General features: G+C 41.4%; 1 protein-coding gene across 6 annotated transcripts in view; it reads right to left on the reverse strand.

Annotated features, from left to right (window-relative positions):
• Nucleotides 1-2044: 2044 nt before the first annotated feature.
• The window catches only part of FRMD4B (FERM domain containing 4B), a 323555-nt gene continuing 302050 nt past the window's right edge, over nt 2045-23549 (reverse strand). For all 6 annotated transcript variants that reach the window (XM_032324873.1, XM_032324848.1, XM_032324885.1 and 3 more), the window contains 10 exons: nt 23278-23419; nt 22156-22289; nt 21938-22057; nt 20186-20414; nt 17198-17254; nt 15291-15438; nt 12426-12545; nt 10525-11336; nt 7354-7486; nt 2045-3084 (listed from right to left, as the gene is read on the reverse strand). In XM_032324873.1, the coding sequence (XP_032180764.1) occupies nt 2976-3084; nt 7354-7486; nt 10525-11336; nt 12426-12545; nt 15291-15438; nt 17198-17254; nt 20186-20414; nt 21938-22057; nt 22156-22289; nt 23278-23419 (2004 nt within the window). In that variant the 3' untranslated portion in view covers nt 2045-2975. The remainder of the gene's footprint in view (nt 3085-7353; nt 7487-10524; nt 11337-12425; nt 12546-15290; nt 15439-17197; nt 17255-20185; nt 20415-21937; nt 22058-22155; nt 22290-23277; nt 23420-23549) is intronic.

Here is a 23549-nt window from a genome sequence, read left to right on the forward strand (position 1 = left end):
AATTACTCTAGAAAATCATCTCAACTTTTCTACTGTCCTGCACCAAGTCATTACTCCACTTCCAAATGCTTTGAAGCACTAAGATTTGAAGGAACTCTTCAGTCTGAACCTTTGTTCCTAAGAACAGGCCAAACTAACAGTTTGAAACAATTCTGGAATCTTTATTACTTGTAACGTTAAGCTTCTATGAGTACAAGAAAGAATTTTGAAGAATTTTCTGAAATATAGAAAAAATATGAACAGTAGAAAGGTGAGGCAATTAAAAAAAAAATCCACCTTGTAAAATATACATCTTTATGAGGTAGATCCATATATATTGATACAGAGAGGTCAAAGCTACACGAGGTGAAAAAAACAAGTTGTAAACTGTCCTTGTAATACGCTGTTTTAAAAACACTACTATATGCATAGGAGAAAATGTGAACTAACAGAAAATAAATGACCAATCCTTACATCTGGTCACATTAGGCTCCCAGGGCACAGTAATATTCTTATGTTATGTATCTGCTGTGTGTTTGAATTAAAAAAAATTTTTTTTTGCATGTAAAATTTTTACCAGGAAGATATGACACCTTGTAATAAGAAAACAGATCGATGGGTTATGTTGAATAATTTACCTCTGCCATGTTTTGGTTATTAATAAACATACCAAAGGTGCTGGAGAGAGGTTTTCATAAAAAGATAGGGGGAAAAAAATCATACAGCAGGGCCACTCCATTTCTGTATCTTTTTTTTTAACCATTTGGGAGCCAAGTTCCATGTGCTCTTTTGAAGTGTATTTGTAATTCTGAGCATCCCCTTTCTTGAACAGAAGGTTATTTCCATCTGAGATACTTGCAGAGAAATATGAAGGTCTTCCTACATTTCATTTCCCGTTCCCTTGTCCCCATTGTGCAGGATAAATAGATGTCAGATGAAACATTTTCTTGAATTTAAAAGACCTGGTTGGCAGTCGGCAAAACTAGGATGAATGACTTGTTACAAATAAACAACATTCGTGAGATTAGGAAGCCTAAAAATCCACATCTGTCATCCTCAGTGAGGCAATAAACTACCGTATTTCATCAATTCTAAGACAACTTTATTGTGAGACACAGCATTATTTTATGGAGCACTAAGAAAGAAAAAAACACTGCCAATTCATTGAGAGCATGCCATCCATCAAAAGATGTATCCTGATTTCAAAGATGTAAATATGAAAAAAATGTGCATTTTGGCATCAATAGAATATCATAATACTAATAACTGAAAATCTGCCATCTTGTCCAACATGATTACTTGACGTAGAGCACTTTAAACTGCTTTGAACCCTGAATGTAATGGAAGAAGACGTAAACATTTTCAGTAGCACACCTTCAGTTTTTATTGACCTATGTAAAAAAAATAATAGGTCTTAAAAAGTCAGAACAGTAAAAGAATATGCAAAAGGGTATTTCTGTTTCTAGAAGGCTATACAAATATGCAAAAAGGAATAACTTATTTTTTTTGCATGTCTTCTTGTTTGTTCCAAATTTTTCCCCCAAACTTCATATTTAATGATACAAATGACTAAGGACCAGTTTAACAAATCATCTTTATGTATATATTACATGCTTTGGAATATAGATAGAAAATGTTCCAAAAAAGTTGTTCAGAAACTTCTCTATTCACAATATGAACATGAAACCTGTATAAAAGGGGGGAAGGGAGCACCTTTTATGGAATATTGAAGCAGAGTGAAGATGACAAAAAAGAGCAATCTAGAATACGGAAATATTTGTTTTTTGTTTTGTTTTGTTTTGTCTTTTGTTTTTGTAAAAAACACACTACAATAAACCATAGCTAATTAGTTCTTCGGAGTAAAGTATGAGGTAGTTTTAGCCTCATAATTAAATCTACTGCAGCTTGGAGTTTTTTTTCTGTTTTTGTTTTTTTTAATGACTAATCTTGTTTTTGTCATTTGGTGACTTAGAACACCCACCCCACCCCGCGGAATCTGGACAATACACTTACTTTTCTAATGTTCACCATTTTAAGGCACGCAATTCATCAACAATGCTGTGGCTTTTTTTTTTTTTTCATTTCATTTTGTTTTGGGTTCTTTCTGTATTACCTTAAAGTACTTTTTCAAACTCTGGATTAGAAAACTTTCCATAACAGGTCTGCCATTTCCAATGGCAGCCAAATGGGAGAGTCACCAGCCTGAATAATATAACCCATCAGGCCACTGGTACAGAAAGAAAAAAGGGACCCAATAATATTGTACCTTAGAACATTCTCCAAGCAGAGTTTGTCAATTATTCAGTGGGCTGCTTTGTTTTTCCCAATCTGCTACCATAAAGTTATATTACAGGATGCTACAGCAATAAGTCTCTCCAGAACCCATTTTACGGGGCTTATGAAAACCATCACTCTTTATAATATCCTAGAAACATTTACAACTCATTCCGAACTTCATGAGAATCCAGCTTCTCTTCAAGTAATTTTCCAATACGGTCTAAATGGTTCAGATGCGGGTAGAGAGAGCAAGTGATTCCTCGCCGGCTCACAAACCCAAACTTTCTGAAGGTGAGTAATGACTAAGGAGCTTCTGCTTTCCCTTTTCTCATCATTCTGAATTGTGCTCTGCAATTTCCCGTCCTTCCTTCCTACTGGAGACCCTGAACGCACTGGTCACAGTTTTGCGGTTTGCCTTCAACAACTTTTAGTCCCTTAAAAAGTGCTTGCTACCGATCGAGGCTGAGTCTTCCCTTGGCCACAGTTCCACCTGGCTCTGTTGGGTGAGTGCCCCGAGGGGGGAAGGCAAGTCGTTCAGGGACCCGGTGCAGGCAGGCTCAGCCTCCGTGGGGGACTCCCTTCCAGGGCCAGTAAGTCCTCTCTTGGACCTCGGATGCCTTTAGCTTTCTAGAGCCGAACAGCTTTCTAGGAAGACAACACATTTTGCAAGGCACACTAGTGTGAGGACGCAGCGCTTGGCCAAGAGGTCCGACGGCAGTTCAGACTAATGTTCCAGGCTTTGAATCTTCATGCCAGAACAGCCTCTGCTCCCTGCTCTCCAGGCTGTCCTCTGACCGGCTTCCCTCTGTGCTGATCTCTGGGTACTGTCTAGTAAAGGAAACCAGGAGAGTTATTACTTGTGGTCATTTTTATTACCAGATTAGAAAGAGGACTCTACTCAAAGAATTAGTAGAAAGCACTGTCAAGGCAAAGGATGATGGCGTGTTCTTTCCTTGTCCTATTGGCGCATTGTCAAAAAGGCCCATGCAAGGTGTATTTGATTCTCTAGGGAGATATTCCTTTGTCTCACTTATTTTTAACCACGGATTAGGATCCAGATTGTGGTAAGTTACAGGTTAACTCGTATTTTTTTTTCTTTCTTTTTTGTTGGGAAGTAGTACAGATAACTTTGGTCTACCATAAAAAGATTATGGTTATAGTTTTATTGCCCTGTAGGTCATTAACTGGTTTTTTAATCTTATTTAGTAATCTTATTCCAACATCTTATCTTTCATTGGGTTGAATTCAGTCTTTTGAATTCTCTGGGAAGCAGCTTTCCCATTCTGTTAGTTCTCTCATTAATGAGTTAAAGAAATCTTTGACACATGCCCATTTCCTCTCTGTGTGAAAGTCGTCTTTTTAACTTTTTAAAAAGTATTTTTGACAGCCACATTTTAAATTTTCTTCACATTAAGGGAATATACTAGATATGCTTTCCTCAGGGACAAAGGAATATATTTAGTGGCAGGCAGGGCACCCAGGGACAAACCTTACATCCCTAGGGTCCATGGGCCGAGCATAAATGGGAAATAACATCGCATACAAAAACCATAGGCATACTTGGATGGCATAGCCAAAGGAAGGCATCCTGTCACACAAACCATTCCAATAAGCAAGACCTCATTCCTGCAGCAGTCACTTAGAACAGGTTAGAGAGTTAGTAGGTTTCTTTTCATTGTAAATTTCTTTAGTCACCGGGAGGAGAGCTGAGGAGAGGAATACTACATGAAATCAGGTATTCAGTGTTTTCCTCTACTCTAAACACAAAGTCGGATTTCCACAGCTTCACACACCAGGCAGAACAAGGCAGACTCCTGCTACCAGGGCAAGATGGAGACGATCGCACTGAGGGCTCTACTTACTACAGCTGGCTACACTGAGCAAAAGAGAACTGAAAACTGATCTCATTTCGGGAGACACAACCATTCTCTGCGACAGAAGCCCTCGGTGTTGCCTAGTAGAGGGAGAGTTAGATTAGGAAGAGGATGGGAAATGGAAAACAGGAAGCCAAGGGGGGGAAAGTGTTATTTGAAAACACACTTGCAGCATAGAGCCAAGAATCTGACTGTATTATATTCTAGGGAGCATAAGAGATGTTGCCATTTATGATTTTAGAAAGTCTCTGCCACTGACAATTATGCCATAGCATACTTGGAAATAAATTTCTATTGGTAAAAATGTGTAGCTTTCTGTCAATGTTAAGAGCCAAACACTCTGTGGGAGAGGATCTTGAAATACTATGTACTTGCTTTGTTTAAAAATTATTTAAATCTTTAACTTCAGGGCAGAGCTAAAGTTTTTCTTTTTTTATCTTTATCTTGAAACCCAATTTCTTCTTTTAAAAAATTATATTTTATTCAAAAATAACAATTTTACAGCAAATCTCTAAAAATGGATGGCTGTTGTGATACTTGCTTTGTTAGTAAGTCAAGTTAAATTGGTCGCTCTGAGATATATATATATATATATATATATATATATATATATATAAAAATATATATAATCCTTAATAGGCAAATAGATGGAGACAAGCACACCCATACCTCTGTTGCTGGGAGGGTAAATTGGCAAATCTTTCTGGAAAGCAAGGGCTTAAAAAAAATACACTTTTCAATTTAATCCATTATTTCTACTCACTAGAATGTATCCTAAGGCAATAATCTGGAATTCAGACACATATTTACCCAAAGACATTAACAGCAACATTACAATAAAAAAATGAGAAAATCTAAGAACCATTCAAATTCAAAACATGGGAACTGTTAAGTGAAGTATGGTAGATTTACTGAGTGTAATGTCATGTGGAAAACATAAAATAAGGTTTAAAGAGTTTTAAAAAAATATGGGAACATGTTTATATTGTGATATGAAGTATAAAATTGGAATGCAGAAGTACATAGACAATGACAGGTGTACAACTGAACATAAAGTTATCATTAAGGTCATGGTCATTATGAACATGTAAAAAGGGATACTGGAAAATGGAGGAATGTGTCAAAATGCTAATGGCTACCATCTCTAGATGGCAGAAGATTTCCTACTTATTTATCCCTTTTTATTTTTCTAATTTTTCCACAATGAGCTCATACGATGTGCATGTGAGCACACACAATAGGGATCTTTAAATAGTTTCTAATTTCCTGTAGATTACCCTCCACCCTCGACACCAGACTCCATGTCAAGCCATCTTGGGCTGGCTCTCTGAGATAGACAGGCATACTTGGTAAAAACAGATTTTCTCTAAAAATGTTTACTACTTCCTGAGTCCAGTGAAAGTGGTGTTAAAGATTTTCAAACTGTCTTATGTGCTTTGGTACTGTTTCTCACGCAGTCCGTGAAAAGGAAAGTCGAACTATTACAAATGGGGGAAACTATTTGCAGATGAATCATACAGAATGATGAGAACTGGCTTGAAAAAGTGCAGCTCCAGTTTTGGGCCAAAGACATTTTAGTTTTTGCTCCTAACTCATTTGCAGCATTATTTACAGAAACCCAAGCTATCTGAAGTCCCCTGAGGTATATTTTCACTAAAATTCTATTTTGAGCATACCCTTTGTTGAGTTGAGACAATTGGCCTAATGGTTCAAGCCAAGAAAAACTCTCCATGAACAAGGAGAAGAAAAATAAGGTTTAGGGGATTGAATACCTCCAAATCGTTTGTAACACGGAGTACTTTATTAAGAAATTACGATTTCACTCATGTGTGGAATTTAAGAAACAAAACAGATGAACACAGTGGAAGGGAAAAGAATAAAAGAGACAGAGAGAGGGAGGGAGGCAAACCATATGAGACTCTTGATTATAGAGAACAAACTGAGGGTTGATGGGGGGAGGTGGGTGGGGGGCGGGCTAGACGGGAGATAGGGATTAAGGAGGTCACTTGTTGTGATGAGCACTGGGTGATGTACGTAAGTGATGGGTCACTGGTTTCTACTCCTGAAACCAATTTTACCATACAGGTTAACCAACTAGAATCGAAATAAAAAATTGAAGTAAAAAAAAGAAAAGAAATTAACCTCTCAAATTCACCAGGATAGACACTTTGACAAGTTATTGTCTGTGAAAGTCTCCCTATGCCTGAAGCAATTTGACCTAGAGCAAAATTATATAAAAACAAAATGCCTGGGGCACCTGGGTGGCTCAGTGGGTTGAAGCCTCTGCCTTTGGCTCAGGTCATGATCCCAGGGTCCTGGGGTCGAGCCCGGCATCGCATCAGCGGGGAGCCGGCTTCCCTTCCTCTCTTTCTCTCTGCCTGCCTCTCTGCCTACGTGTGATCTCCGTCTGTCATACATAAATAAAATCTTTAAAAAAAAAAAAAAGCCCTTTAAAAACAAAGCAAAACAAAATGCCCTATTTCTCAGCATGATGGGTGTGCATTATATTCTGTGAAAAGTGACAGGGAGAAAAGATCTCTTCAAACTTAATTCCTGCATCTACAAATAAGTGAAAAACGTGTAATGCGGAGTTAGCCCTCTTTTTTAAAAATCACATTTTAACAAACTGTTCTTGTATGTTTCCTCCCGATGTTTACAAAGAACCACAATTACAAACAGGACAGCTGGCTGTGTCTGTAGCAAATGTTCACTGAAATCAAGCCCACCAACTGTCTACGAGGAATGTTGATGTGAACAGCCTTTTCTGGAGTAGAGCAGAGGTATTTTTTCTCCAAGGTTCCAGGAGAGTCTTAAATGGGTATATCAGTAATCCCATTTAAAGTACTGCAATTCAAAAAAAACCCATCAGATACAGAATTTAAGACCTTACTGAAGACTATGGAACGAAGTCAAATTTCAACATTCTAGATGAGGCGGCAACAAACCTTTTCTTAAAAGGCCAGATGTTTTTGGCTTTGTTGGCCATGAGGGCTCTGTCGCTACTCCACTCTGCCCTCACAGTACACAAACAGCCACAGATAAAATGTACATGAATAAACATGGCCGTTTTCCAATAAAACTTAATTTACAAAAACAGGTGGCAGCTGCTTTTGGCCCGTAGGCTATAGTCTGGTGATCTTTGAGTTTTCATAAAATAGAATAGAATTCCTCAATTATTTGACCAGGAAGAGGCTACTAGAATTTTGGAGCATTGCTTTCTCACCTGCCTGGAGAGGGCAAAGGATTATAGATGTTGCCATAGCAGCTGGTGTAGGAAGAATGTGCCGGGGTCTCGTAGTCGGATAGCCCTACTGCTATCTGGGTCCTCCAGTTCCCAGAAGCATTTGTAGAAGATACTAGGAATAAAAAGGGAAAGAGACAAAATTAGTGCGGATATTCAAAGCAAAGACTATTTAGGCCACTTAGATGTACATTATAATCACCCATGTGCAGATAAAAGCCAATGTTTTATCTTATTCCAGTTTAGTCACTGGCCATGTGACCTTGGGCAAATAGTTTATTCTCTTTAAGTCCCAGTTTCTTTACCTGTAAAGTGGGGATAATAATGCAAATATACCCCATATAGGGATGTTAACAGGATTAAATAAGGTTATGTAGGAGAATGTTTAGCACTGTGGCTGGTATAGAGTAAACACCCCCAAATGACAACTATTGATGTTATTAAAGGGAATAACGTTAATTGAAAGGCAGGCTGTAAAAAATAACCTGCAAGACAAGTCGAAAAAACATTCTCATATATGGAGAGAGTCTCTCCATTCTGGCTAGGGTGGCTGGACAGATAAGGCTTTATTTGTAAAGATAAGATGACCAGTTTGAGTTTCTCAGAGGCCTTTGGAGGAAAAGCACTCCACAAGTTGACCTGCTGGGACATGACTTGTTCCTTGGCCCAAGGCAACCAGCTGCTACCAGGATCAACGCATAATTTTTCCCTTAAAAGTAAGTGTGTGTGGTGGAAAGGGGAGAGAGTAGAGGTAGTACAGGCAGGAACTAGAACAAGACAAGGGCACAGTTTGGGACCAAAGCCCAGTGAATGTCTCATCATGGAGTGTTTGTTGTCCTCTCTCTAAAACCAGTTCTGCTCCATGCCCGGGATGCAGGTGACCACAACGCCAAGCCGGTCCAAGCCCAGCACCGCTCATGGATGCTTCTGGTCACCCTCCATTTCCTGTTCTTGGCGGCCACCTTCCTCCTCTTCTCTCTCACACCCACAAAGCCCTCGTGACCAGTGCACGGCAGACGCCTTTCAAAACTCATCTGTGGCCCCGGATGCCATGGGGTTTTTGACTCAAAGATGTAATTCCCTCACTTTGAGTTTCTAAGAATGTTTCATAACTCTGAGTCAGAGGCTGTGAAGCTTGGTGGTTAAGGTGTCAGAGCTGGGAGGGAATTCCCACTCAAGCACTTACGAGCTCTGGGGCTTGGCCAGGGTCATTTCCACTCTCTAAACAGAACCGCCTTCACAGCTAGATGAGGACAGCGATAACAGACCTAACAACAGCGCTCACAATCGGTGGCACACGTTAGATGGGATGGGGCAGTTAGGCACCGAGCATGCGGTGTGGCCCAGGGGAAGCTGCCCAGCGATGGTGGCTGTCACTACCACCAAAACGGAGTCACCAAGAGAGTCTTTAGACGGTTGCAAGGACTACAAAACCCCCGACTACTTTGGCAGATAACAGGAAACGCTCCCTGGCGCATGCCTGTTGTCGTACATTTTCGTAGCTATGAAATGTTGACAGGAATGAGGAAAATGCCGAAAGGGAATTTTCTCGAGGAGCTCTAATTCCATCCCTTTAATTCTTTAATGTGGAATGCCTTTTGGTCTGTGGGGCCAAATTCTCCAGCTACCCGCCAGGCCCCTCCTGAGTGTGACTCAGGAAGCACTAAGTCCTTTCTCACCTTTGCCCCAGACCCTGGGTCAACCACCAGTAACACTGTGGTTTCCGAGGTATACACCTGCTCCTCGCCAGCCTCCCTCCTTAAGATGGCGTCACCACAGCCCTATGCCCTCATGACCGTCCATATGCATCTTAGCCCTCCTTGTTGGTTCCTTCTAACACCCTCTCAATGTTTGTTTTCTGAAAGAGTCTCATGCTGTGCCCTGAACTTGGAGGGGGAAGAAAGGTGTTCCCTAGATAAGAGCCATAACTAACCAGGAGGAGGAGCCTTTTCATATATTTGATGTGGTAATAAATGGGAAAGTTGTAGTGGAAGTCCAAAGTCCTCCACAAAAGAAGAGACTGTAAACCCAAACAGAAATCTCCATGGCAATGCCTCTGGTCAACAAACTTGGGAAATTTTTAAAGGCACAGTCTTCATCGACTCTTATGCAATGATTTGGGAGTCCCTGTGCTGTGTCTTACTAAAGGGGTCATGCCTGAAAGAGGGGAAGAACACATGACTTCAGGTTTTCACGTAGTTCAAGAACTCATTCATTTTAGAGCCTAAAAATTGCTTAATGTGTATACATTCCTCTGGCTGCTGACTAGACTGTGCGCTCCTCAAGGCCAGAAACTCCTCAAGGTCAACATTGGCTCCTCAGCATCCAGGATATGCCTGCTTGTTTGCTGAATCAATGAAACCCGAGGCAAACACTCCTCTTTCCTCTTATTTCTGTACTTGGTGAGGGGTAAACAGTAAGTCTGCCATGGATTTTAGTGGAGTGAGGGGCCAAAGTCTGTGTGTGAGGGAACCTCTCTAACCAAAATTATCTTTGAAAATCCCTTACATCAACCCTAACGTAGAGTATATATGACAACTTACTGAATTGAGTCAAGGTACTAGAAGCACGCAGAACAGTACCAGAAAGAGGGCTTACAAATTGCTGGCTCCCATCAGAATTATTAGGAGCCTCACATGGCCATCCGAACTTTCAAAACCAACTGCTCTTAGAGGATCAAGTTCCTGGTGGTGAACAGGGAAGGATCCATAGTCCTAATGTTTTCTGTTTACCTGATGTGTTTACTCTACTTTTTGAACAAGTGAGACATCAGGGACCTGCACACTTTTATGACATGTGGAAAAGATACGCTATTTGAAAGCCCCTCACTCAGGGCAGGAGAGAGTAGGTGCTCAATGAACGCTTGTTGCATCGGAATCTACCAATTGCTACAGTGGACTCCCGTGGACTGTGTTCTACTTTTAGTGTATGGGCTGCCGAAGCGAGCACCGCGGACTATGTTCTTTGGAAAGACGAAAAGAAGAACTATTTTTAAGTTGGCGATTCTTACTATGGCCCCACGGAATGGTACCAGGGTCACAACCTTGGGGACTGGTCCTGTGATTCCCTGAGGGGAGTGGTTTGGGGGCAGCATGGGCAGGGGAGAGGAGGTAAATTCGATGCAGGGACCAAGAGCGTCCGCAGCGTTCTTACCGGAAGAGTAGGAGGATGTTCGGCTGCTGGGAGAACAGGGTACTTGCAGCCCTGCAAACCCCAAGCACCTCTGCGATCCCCTGTCTGAGTCAAAGCTAGTCTGTGGGCTGTGCCCTTGGTCCTTTTGTCCAGAGGCCCGCTGGTACCAGCCACGCAGGTGCTCTGCAACTAAGGCCTTATGGATGTTTTTGGTGATGTGCTCCGACTTGGCAGCAGCCTTCCTAGGCAGCCGGAGAGTTGCATATGGGTTATGGGGCACATGGTCGACCTCATCCTCATGAAAGGATCTGCTGTAGTCCCGCTGGCGCTCGTATCCATAGTGGGCCGACGAACGGTAGGAAGGATTGACGCTGTACTGTCCCTCCGTGTCGTTCTCATAGACGTAGCCGCCGCTGTAATAAAGATCACACTCCGCATAGGGTGTGTACCCAGCAATATAGTAACTAGAAGAAGGTTGCTCCTGACTCTTTGTGTAGACGCCATTCCTCAAACTATCCTTTTGTGCTAGGTTGGGCATGCTTCCTGAATTTGAAGTCGAAACATTCTGTTTCTTGGACCTTCTCCGGCCCCTGGCACGAGTGTCCAGAGTCTGGGTAGTGTAATAGGGGCCGGCGACGGGCGTCACGCAGTAATACTCCGTGCTTGACTGGCTGGTGTAGGAGGACCCGTCGTCCAGGATTTCCGTACTACTGCTTCTTTGGGATTTGGAGAGGGAGAAAAATGGCTTATCGCTGTCCATCTCAGACAGCAGGTGGGACTGAGACTCGAGGCTTCCACTGCGCTGGCGGCAGTGCTGGGCTGAAGATTCGGGTCTGTGGGAGGAGAGAGGCCAGTTTGTAACAGAGGAAGAAAGAAAGGACGGACTGAAATGAAACACATGATCATGGCGGTAAAGGATTTCATCACCCTGAACTACAGTAAGACTCAAGGTTTCCAAAGCTGACTGCACGAGAGGACACATTTTTCATATAACCCATTGGCTTCCACACAGGTGCACTGTGTCATCGTTGGAAGGAGAAGAGAACCAGGTTCTAAACACTGTGTGATCCAAAGCCTTACTCAAGAGCGGGAAAGAGAACAGATGATGCGCAAGCTGCATCAAAGCCTAAAAAAAAAAAAAAAGCCCAAGCGTCTTTGGAGGTTCCTCTCTTCCAACAGGAGTGAAGGAGACACAGACTAGGGCAGAGGGAGCACTGCTCGGGGGAGAGCCTGGCTCTGACAGCAGACTTATCTGGGGGGAGTCTTGGGTAAGACACTGAACCTCTCTTAATCCTCATCTCTAAAACAAGGAGGTAAAACAGGATCTGAGATCTGCAGTTTGGCTTGTCATGTGTACTGAATAATATCAGGCATATGGGGCACCTGCGGGGCTCAGTCAGTAAAGTGTCTGCCTTTGGCTCAGGTCATGATCCCAGGGTCCTGGGATCGAGCCCCACACTGGGCTCCCTGCTAAGTGGGGAGCCTGCTTCTCCCTCTGCCTGCCACTCACCCTGCTTGCGTTCTCTCTCTCTCTCTGAGAAATAAATAAATAAAACCTTTAAAAATTTTTTTGAAAATATCAGGCTTATAAAAGAGCTAGCGAAACCTTCCCTAAACGCTTCAAAGTGTTGGCTTGTGTCATTATCCTCATCCTCGCCACCGAATAACAAACAGCGATGTCTGGCTGCGAAAACTAAGGCACACGCACAAAAAAATCTCCTATCTACCCGCACAAAGCCTATTTTTCAGTACATTTTCTTTGCCAGTGTCACTGAACCGTTAAGTAGAAAATGTGGATCTGTAACGCAGTCCCGCTGCATTGAGTCCCTTAAAATGATTAAAACGCAAAACAAAGCAGAGCAAAACCAACAAAGTAAAGCAAAATCAACAGTGTCAAAGTCACTGGAACGAAGCGCTCTTACTCCAAGTGGCTGCTGCTGTAGGCATTTCGGGTCAGAACGGGAGTGGTGGGCATGCTCCGTCCGCCGGGGGGCCGCCGCTCCAGGGTTTTGTAAGGGCTGCTGTGGGTCGACAGCATTTCCCTGTGATGGGAAGAACGTGGGAGATGATGAGCCTCCTAGCATCTCTGGCCAACTCGTCAACAGCCAGTCTGAAACTTAGTGGAAGCTGAAGGAAAGGAGCACTGAAGAAAACGGGGCAGGGTGTCTTTGTGGTTTAGTATCCTTGTATGTCCTGGGTGAGTTTGGGGGGAAACACAAGGGATCTCTCTAGTCATAAGGATGAAGGAAAAAATAAAACAAAACCTTTTTTTAAAAAAAGAAGAATGTACTGAATAGAAGGGATTGAAAGCAACTAGAGCAAGGGCAGCAAAGCCTTTTTCTGTAAGAGTCTAAGAGTAAATATTTTTGGCCTTGCAGGCCAGATGTCCCTGTCCTGACCACTCTCTTGTGCCCCTGAGGGACAAAAGCAGTGTAGACAACGTGTACATGAATGGGGATGGCTGTGAGCCAAAAGGGCTTGACTGTGGACACCGAAAGTCAAATATCGTATAATTTTCATGTCCCGCAATACTACTGCTTTTGGGGGTGCCTGGGTGGCTCAGTGGGTTAAAGCCTCTGCCTTCGGCTCAGGTCATGATCCCAGGGTCCTGGGATCGAGCCCCACATCGGGCTCTCTGCTCAGCAGGGAGCCTGCTTCCCCCTCTCTCTCTGCCTGCCTCTCTGCCTACTTGTGATCTCCATCTGTCAAATAAATAAATAAAATCTTAAAAAAAAAATACTACTGCTTTTGACTTCCCCTCCAACTACTTAAAAATGTAAAAACCATTCTGAGCTCGTGGGCCATATAAAAATAAGTTGCAGGATGAACCCAGCCAGTGGGTTTTTGTCTGCAGGTCGTGGATTAGAAGGTAACATCTTTAAATCACTTTGTTGGCTACACAGCACAGTGAGAACACAATCTAAAGTTCATTCTTTATTGAAAGGTGACTCTGATTACATTTTTAGTTATCACAAAAGCATGTCAAGTTCACCGCAGAAAATTTTGAAAAGTACAGGTTAAAAAGAAAAACTTAAATATCTATCATCAGAAACCTCAGAGACAGCCAGTCAACACTGACTATTTTCAGATATTTTTCACTAACCATACTTATAGGTATTTACAGTTTTAACAACAACAAAATACGATCTTACTCTACACTCTCTTTCAAAACTCACATTAAAAAAACTGTATCTAATGTTTTGTGTTGGTTACTATTAATCCACAATGTTATTTTAATGACAGTAGAGCATTCTACTGTAAGGATTTATAAATCATTTGAACAACTCACTAGCTGAGCATTTGGGTTGTTTTCAATTTGTCACTAGCGTCAACAGTACCGGGGTGAGTATCCTGTAGTTAATTAATACAACAGGAAAAATTCCTCTAAGTGAAATTGCGGGATCAATGACTAAACCCATCTTAAGCTATTAAGGAAGTAGGTATAGTAATTTTGAAGATAATGATTTCTGGTCATAGGTCTTCCTTTTGCTTCAATAGCTTTGTTTCCCCTGATATAATAAATACATTTGTCCAGGGCTGTCCAACGAAGGAAATACGCTATATCTATGCCAATATTATAGCCATTAGCCCACATGTGCACCCACTAGCACTTGAAATGTGGCTAGCATGACTCAGAAGTGAATTTTTAATTTTATTTACTTTTAATTGCACTGGCTGGCACAGCTCTAGACACTTGGATTTCTATCGTTTAGGCAACAGTTCTAAAGGCTAATCTAACAGCTGGGCCTGATATGGTCTTTGACAAAGGAGAAATACAGCATGGTGCTATTTTCCTAAGTGAAGAATTATTTAATCTAAATAATCTTCCGTTATTTTAAGACTAATTTCCCCCTTCACTGAGATGCAGTGTGACATATTGGTTAAAATCACTCCATAGGCTTTGGAGTCAGGCTACATAGGTTCAAATCCTGATTCCAACATTTACAGGAACCCAAGAGGTTATTCAAGCTTTCTGGTCCTCAGTGTACTTACCTGTAAATGGTAATGACAGTTCTCACACTACAGGTTAAATTCATTAATACGTATTAAAATACTTTGAACAGTGTCTGACATATAGTAAGCATTCAATAAATGTTAACTTCATTTTATTATTATTATTATGACAATAGCTGTATTTTTGATATTTACATGTCTTTTTTTCAATGAAATCGTGGTATTATTTATGTGAACATTCTGATTAGGCAGAGTAAACATTTGGTAATTTATCTTGGCCCCCCCCCTTTTTTTTTTTTTAAGTAGTATTGATCCATGCAGCCAAATTCTGAGAATCCCTGGTCTGTCATCTTTTTAAAATACTGGTGTTATTGCCTGGATAATATTTATCTGAGATATTCGAGAAGAAAAGTCACATTATCTATGTTACAGATTCAAAATGAGTGAAAGTCTCATTTCCTTTGGAAAGAGTGGAAGTCATTTCTGTCACTCACACTGATAGCGTGGTATTTAATGTCCACTTCCTGAGAGTATGGGTTTTGAAATGGAACTTCAGACGTTATATCCAAATCCAGATTATAAGTAATGCCCCTGGAACCTAACATAAATCCAACAGACTTTAAAATATAGGAAAGTGCCAAATGCTTTGAAAAGAACTCTTAGAAATGTGCTTGTTGTCAACAACAAATAACGGGGTGAGTTTCTATGCTTTGGTTTTGCAGGATAACCCCTTCTGAAAGGATAAAAGCGTAATGCCCCAAAGGGTTGACTATTTCGGAGGAAAGGTCTCACGGCTGTGAGGCATCTGCCTCCCTGAAGATGGGATTTCTCACCTGGACTGCCTGGTCTCCGCAAACTGTTCATTGACGGATGACTTTCTGAAATGGATTCGCTCAATACCGAGAGACTTGGGGGGAAGAATTCTTGGAGAATGAGGTACTGAACTTGGTCGCTGCCCAGCGAGAGTGAAGGTGTCATTGGCTATAATAAGTAAATGAATGAATGAATCAGTAAGTAGGTAAATAAATAAGTTAATAAATACCTTTCCAGCCCTCCAAAAAGCAAATCAGAAGATCTGATGTTTTTAGAAGTGTATTATTTTAGGACATTTATTTTATACTTTATACACTGGAAAACAGAAATTACTGAATACAATTGACCCTTGGACAACACAGGTTTGGACTGCATGGGTCCACTTACATACAGATTTTTTTTTTTCTGATATAGTACAGTATAGTAAATGCATTTTCTCTTCCTTATGATTTTCTTAATAACATTTTCTCCTCTCTAGCTTACTTGACTGTAGGAATACAGTATATATATAATACATTTAACATACAAATATGTGTTAATTGTTTAAGTTAATGATAAGGCTTCTGCCAAAACTAGGCTGTTACTAGTTATGTTTTGGGGTAGTCAAAGTTATACTTGGATTTTCAACCACCGGGAGTGGGACCACACCTAACCCCCACATTGTTCAAGGGTCAAATGTTCTCTTGTGGGCCTGATCCAACTTTTCCCAGTTTGGTAGGTAATAAAAGCAATAACTATATTCTCTGAGCAGAGAAATCATTCTGGTAGAATGGGTGATACTATAGTTTTTCTAGAATTATATTAAAGAAAACACCCAGTGTGTATAGGGCCAAAAGCAAGTTGGCTGGTACAGCTGGCTTGGATCACTTCTGTTCACCTTTCAAGTTCTTAGGCCTCGCTGGCTGACCAGGGGCTCATCCTGTCATTGAAAGTGATATAACTGATGTATGCTGAGTCATCAGAGACTTGTTATGTCTCCTGCTGACATCTGCATTTTCAAAGAGGAATGGAAAACACGACCCAGCTTCAGCTCAAAGGAAAAATTTTGGAGTGGTGGAGTTTCATGCACCATCAAATTTGGGGTGGGATGAGGGTGGGGGAGATAAAGCCATATGGGTTAGTGGCTTCCCAGAATTCTTTAAATCATCTCCAGACAGTCACTCCTCTGCTTAAGCACCAGGGATTACAAGGAAGCACTTTCCCACTCGATATGAAATCCATTCCACCATCAAATGTGCTGAACAAACACAGGCCATCAAAACATGTGGCCTTCCTCTATGAAACCAATACAATGACATGTAACCCAATTTCTTCCCGAGGAAAATAAACTCTTAGCCATCCAGAACACAGGGATAATCAAAGTCTACACTATATTTCACAGTTTGAGATAAGACTCCAAATATAGAAGATTCATCATTGGGAAAGTTGCATGAAAGGCTCTGAATGCAACTCCCCGTGAACCTGTTATTACTTCAAGAGAGAACATTTAAAAAAAATCCTACAGAGGGGTGCCTGGCTGGCTCAGTCAGTAAAGCATATGACTCTTGATCTCAGGGTCCTGAATTTAAGCCCCACCTTGGGTGGGGAGCCTACTTAAAAGTTAAAAAAAAAAAAAAAAGTAAATAACTAAGAATGCTAATTAAAAAAATTCTACAGAGCCTCACAAACCCTTACTGAGAGACTGACTCAGTTGCATAATAGTATTCTCATCTCCTAAATTCAAGTGGTCTGTATGGTACTGTGTTTAATGCTGAGTTAACCTCAGTAGAAGCTCATCATAATCTCCCTTCCCCAACCATTCTGTATAGATGTTAAGTTAGTTCATTCTACTTTTACCAAAAGAATAACACATAGGCTTTACTTCAAGAAATTGTCTTAATATTTCAGAACATATGACATTTGAAAATGAAAAAGAAGAGCTACTTACAATCATCATAGGTGGTAGTGTCAGACAAGGAGCTGCTCTCCGATGGGATTATGTCTTCTGTGAATAAAAGTAAGTGCCTTTAGAATAACCAGGCATTTATACACCTACAGTGGATTTCATAAAGCAATTCTCAATACAGTGCATCTTATTTTTATTTAGTAAGTATAAATAATTATAGTGCATTAAGAATAATTAACAAGAATGGAATCATTTACTAGTAAAGATATAAACATCTTAGAATTGTACAAATATGATACTGGACTATTTTTATTTTTTATTTTTTTCAGATTTTTTTTTCTTTATTTGACACAGAGAGAGAGACAGCAAGAGAGAGAACAGAAGCAGGGGGAGTTGGGGGGGAGGGGAAGCAGGCTTTCCGCTGAGCAGGGAGCCTGATGTGGGACTTGATCCTACGACCCCGGGATCATGACCTGAGCCAAAGGCAGATGCTTAATGACTGAGCCACCCAGGTGCCCCATCACTGGACTTTTTCCTAAAATGGAACAGAGTTAGGGGCTCTTGGGTGGCTCAGTCAGTTAAGCATCTGACTGCTGATTTTAGCTCAGGTATTAGGAGTCCCAGGGTCATGAGATCAAGACCCACACTGGGCTCCACTCTCAGCAGAGTCTGCTTGAGAGTCTCTCTCCCTCACTCTCTGCCCCTCCCCCACTCATGCGCTCTCTAAATAAATAAACAAACAAATAAAATCTTTAAGAGAAATGGAACTGATTTCAACGCAGTTTTTGTTTTCAATTAGTTTTCAATCTAGCTTCTTCATAGCATGAAAACTTTACCTTAGACATTGAGGGCTTACGACCAACACACTGGAAAGAAAAATCATGCCATTCATGTCATAAATGAGAAATACACTTGAACCCTCATTTGAAAATGAGGGTTGAAAATAACTGTTGTTAGTATAAATTATTTTTCGACCCCTCCCTGAAGACAAGGGCCTTTTCTTAAAAGGTGAACACTTGGTGGTGCACGAGCATTTCAGTTAGACCTGGGTTTCTCATGTGGCACTACTGACATTTTGGACTGGATCATCTTTGCTGGGGCGAGCTGTCCTTTGCATTGTAGGATCTTCAGCCTCCAACCGCTGTCAAACAGCAGCACCGCCACGCCCCGTTTCGGCAACCAAAAATGTCTGAGGATATTGCCAAACATCCCCTGGGAGTGCAAAACTGCTCTTGGTTGAGAACCCCTGAATTAGACAGACCTGGGTTCCCATCTTGGTTTTGACACTTACTAGCTGTGAGACCTTGGACAAATGACTTCATCCCTCTTGGCCTCACTTGGCTCAACTAAAATGCGAAGAATAGTACTTAGTATGCAGTGCTAAGGTGATTAAGATAATGGATGTCAAGCTCTTAGCCCACCTCCTTGTACAGGACAAATGCTTAATAAGTATTAGCTATAGTTATTGCTTTTATTACCTAGACATAGCATTCTGGTGGTTGGAAATACCCATAACGCTCCTGAGTATTAGTGCTACCCATCCAATGTTAAAAAAAAATAATAAATGTATGTAGCAACAGGAGGCAACTCAGATGTGCACATCTGCCTTGGTAAATCATTCCACACCCAGGGTCAGGTCCTGGTAAGGTAGGCTTCGACGCCATCATGAAGGAAATCTCCCCCATCTGATCTCAAATGGCAATCTCCACCAGAGCCAGGCAGACGATCTCTTCACTGTACACACAGTAGATAGAGTCTGAAGGCAAGGTGCCAGTGTAGTCAGCTGTCAGGCACACTTAAAAAAAAAAATCTACCCCATATATCCTCAACCATGGCACCATTTGCTGCCCAAATGTCACTCATTGTAAAGGAGATCACTTGAATCTTGCACAGTTTGCAGATGAATGGACCACAACAAATGGTTATGAAAGTTAAGTACATCGCTAATCACCCATCTCCGTAGGTCCAAACAGAACCACCTCCAAGGCCAACTGGACGTCTCATTTGGATTCAGAGTCATCCTAAATTCTCCAGCTGTAGCGGATGAACAAGTGTTCGTCCCTTTCCAAAACGCCGTATCTCTGCTTTATAAACCAGACCTCCCCAAATCCGAGTATACGCCAAACCTAGTCACCACATTTCATCCAATCTGACACAATTATTTTATGTCTCAGTAAAACGAGAAAAAGTATTGCCCATTGTAACACGCCATCGAGTGTAAAATTATTCAAATTTCACAGATGTTTAAATGTGAAAAAAACAGTCTTGGGATCAAGGAAATCTAATCATATTTCAACCAGCGATCAAGGCTGAAAACCATGCTGATAAAGGAAGGCCAAGTGAACCTGAAATTGACTTAAATGAGATTTTCAGTGTACTTTGTTTTCTGATTATGAAAGTCTTAAGGATATAATGTTGAGAATTTTGAAAATAGAAGAAAAACAAGTTATTTGAAATACCACAACTACTAGCATTTTGAAATATTTTCCAACCAGTTGTTGAAGGTCCATCTTCACATGATGTCGGGGTCATGTTGTGGTTATGATTTAATACCCTGCTTTCTGCATTTCATGTTCTATCACAACATTTGTCCCGAGCTTTAAATAGCTTCCACAATTGACAGGAACTGTAAGAGCTCTTTTCACAAATGTTGGATAGGCTCTTCAACAAATGTATGTCCCTGCATTAAAACCCTTTGAGAAACGGCTGGGTAGGCCCAGTTCTCTTTACTACTCTGTGCTGCCAGCTCTATTTCCTGCAACGAGTGAGGCCAGTAAAAGGTGATTATGAACTAATATTGCTACAAATGTGCCTTCATCCTGCAAATGAAAGCAACGCAATAGTGTAGTATTACCATAGTGAGAATGTCTGTGAAAACCATGTTTACACACTTGCAAGACTGACATCCCAAACCATTTTCACCCTAAGAAACTTACTTTTAAACCAGTCCTTTCTTGTATCTCTCACCCAATGAACTTGGAAATGCTACTACCATCATATGTGACCGGAAAAACCTTACTTATTACGAACCTGGTAAAATAACTGTGGCTTTCTGGCTGGGCTTCTTTCCACATCTGATTCGATATTCATTTATCGCGTTTTCAATCTCCTGAAGCTTTTTCACTGCCTCCGTGTAATCTTGCTTTCGTTTTTTCTTCACGGTTTTACAAAGGTCTGGCTCGTTGGCAAGTTTCTTCGCAGCTTCGACTAGCTTTTGCTGTATTAGGAAATTGCTCTCCAGGTCTTGCAAAGCAGGATCCTGCATTTAGACAATGATACCAGTTCTTGTACATTCTCAGATCAGATGCTCTTTGAGAATAAAACCTTCCTAAGTTGACTGCACAGGCGTCTTCCAACACTTTTCTAGAAGACAAGACCTCCCTCATCCACTTACTTATACTTCTCACTAATCTGACTGTTTTCCTTTTAAAGAAGGGAATGGCCTTTCCTTCATTTAGTGGGTCAGGTGATTATATTTTTCAAGGAGAGATTCCTATTCCTAAGCCAAGATTCACAGACACAGAAGAAGGTTGTATTTATATGTTTAGCTTTAGAGACAGATACATTTGAGTTTGATTTCTCTTTCTGGTGGTTCCCTCTTGACCCTGGAAACATGCTTAATTTTTTTTGTTTTTTAAAGATTTTATTTATTTATTCAACAGACAAAGATCACAAGTAGGCAGAGGCAGGCATAGAGAGAAGGGGAAGCAGGCTCCCTCCTGAGCAGAGAGCCTGATGCGGGGCTAAATCCCAGGACCCTGGGATCATGACCTGAGCCGAAGGTAGAGGCTTTAACCCACTAAGCCACCCAGGCGCCCCAACATGCTTAATTTCTTAGTGCTACTGTTTTTTTTTTTTCATTCTGCATCTCCATTTCAAATGGAGAGAATATCTACCTTGTAAAAATATGGCAAAGTTTAAATGAGATAATACGTGTGCACTGCTTAGCTCAAGCCTGGGTATACTCAATAAGTTTCAGAGCTCAGGGGTGCCTGGGTGGCTCAGTCAGTTGAGAGTCTGACTCCTGATTTTGGCTCAGGTCACAGTCTCAGGGTCATGGGATGGAGTCCTGTGTCGGGCTCCGTGCTCAGCAAGGAGTCTGTATGAGATTCTCTCCCTGTCTCTCTGGCCCACCCCTGCTCATGCAGGTGCTCTCTCTAAAATAAGTAAAGACACCTTTTTAAAAAATTGCAAAGCTCACTCTATTATGGATGGAAACTGCTATCATTTTCTACAGCCATGATGGCTAAATCTGGGCAAGAAAACAGGAGTAGGGCCCTACGATCTGATGACATGCAAATGAAAAAGTTCACCCTCAACTAGAACTTTATTATACCTGAATGCTGCCCATATACTATGTCATTTATGACACCCTGTATCCGTTAGCAGGAAGAATGAGGATGACCCTCATTTTATGGATGAGGAACTGAGATCTGAAAAATGACACACCAGAAAGGGCAAACGTATTTGTCAAAGGTTTCTCGGTTTTACGTGGAAGCGTCTAATGCTGGAGTTCTTCATTCTTACGGTCAAGGTACCTCAGTTTATAAACATTTGGGGTTTGTTTAACGCTCTCTATGCCTGGGAGGAGTAAAATAGTGAGACAGAATCAACCGTAATTGGACCGTGCATGAAAGGAAGAATTCAGTTGGGTCTACTGTATCACTTTCAAGTGGCGAGATAGCAAGGTTCAGCAGGGACTCAAAAACCAAAGGAACAAGTCAGCCGTGGCTGCTTTTCTGTCCTGTTGTTAATAGAAATGCTCAGCGTTGGTGCTCCTACCTCTTCACTCGGCAGCAGGCTGCCATCCAGTTTGAACGCAGTGCCTACACGCCTTCTGACCTGAGGCGGTTTCTCACCTACGTTCAGCGGATATTCCTTTGGCATTTTGCCGGTGAGCTCCTATAAAACAGGACAGAACCGAGAGCGGGTAAGTGACACCCGCCAGATTGATTGTCAGACACAGTGTGACGAGTCCCCCCAAAGCAGAAGACACTCACAGCCTCCCGCAAACAGATCTTCTTAAGCTCCTCGACTTTTTTCAGGAGCTTTTCCTGCAAGAGCTTTTCCTTCTTCTTGAGCTCCAGGATTTTCTCTCTCTTTTGCTCCTCGCTAACTTCTGAGTCTTGAGAACCTGGAGGGATTGGAAGGGAGGCCAGGGAAGGTTTATACAAGGCATGTTTCCTTCCTTTTTTAAAGGACAAAGGACTTTTAAGGCTGGCCTGCTATTAAATAATAATTTATTTCTTTTCTCCTTGTTTCCGAACATAATAAAAGGAAACTGGAGAACATTTTCTCATGCTTCTGGGCATCCAACGCAGCCTGGTAATTATATATACCCTCTGTATTTTGGCTCAGTCATTTTAGAAGCAATGATAAAATGTTTAATGTTTCAGACACGCCCAAGGAAGAATTTCATTTTTGAGCGGGAGAGAAGGTAAGATGTTCCTGGAGATAGTTGTTTAGAATGTCCTGGTAGAAAGCAGGCAAGCGAGGCAAAGGAACGTACTGTGCCCCAGATTAAGAGCTGACAATAGGATTTAGATGGGGAGAATTCATTTGAGTGAAGTTAGGCATACTCAGTGATAAGAGACTGCAGAGTTTCTACCGAGGAAGGGCTTCAGGGAAGCAGTCCCACTGGGAGGTGGGGTTGGGATGAGGTTAGATGCTTGTGGTCACATTTGACTATATATTAAGTAGAGCACTAGACAACTGTCTGCATCAAAAACTAAATATTGGGAGAAGAAGAACTTGATAGAACAGACGAGGAGAAAATGTCTTTTCATGTTAATCCTGAGGCGTTCACTATCCTTGTAACTAGTGTTGTTCATACAAGCTATTTATAATTTAACTTTCCTTCCACTTCTTAAAACTTTGGTCAATGCTACATGTTGCAGGTTTTGACAGGCTTATTCATTCCCCCCAAATAATGGGCCTTTCAAGTGGTGAGATAGCAAGGTTCAGCAGAGACTCAAAAACCAAAGGAACAAGTCAGCCACGTTCAGCCGGCTGCTTTTCTGTCCTGTTGTTAATAGAAATGATAAAAGTGGTTTATCAGACCCCAATGTAGTTTATGACCAAAGTGAAAAGTAAAGATCACTGGTACTTTCCAAAAACGTTACCTGAGGAGATTAAACTGCCATTGCTCGCCATGATGAACTGACTTTTTGCCTCCAGCGTCACCATTTTGGAGACCCTCGGTGTTCCTGTCTCAGTCAAATCCATTGCGATATCGTCTAAACTCCTGGCTGAAGGAATTTTTGCCTAAGAGGTATACCACATGGAAACAGAATTCACTCAACTGAACCTATTTTCAATGAATAAGATGATTAAGTTACTATGGAATAAGTAACAAAGAGGACAATTTAGAATTTTTACATGCCCAAGTGACACT

Source organism: Mustela erminea, chromosome 1, assembly GCF_009829155.1.
Source record: "Mustela erminea isolate mMusErm1 chromosome 1, mMusErm1.Pri, whole genome shotgun sequence".
NCBI lineage: Eukaryota > Metazoa > Chordata > Mammalia > Carnivora > Mustelidae > Mustela > Mustela erminea.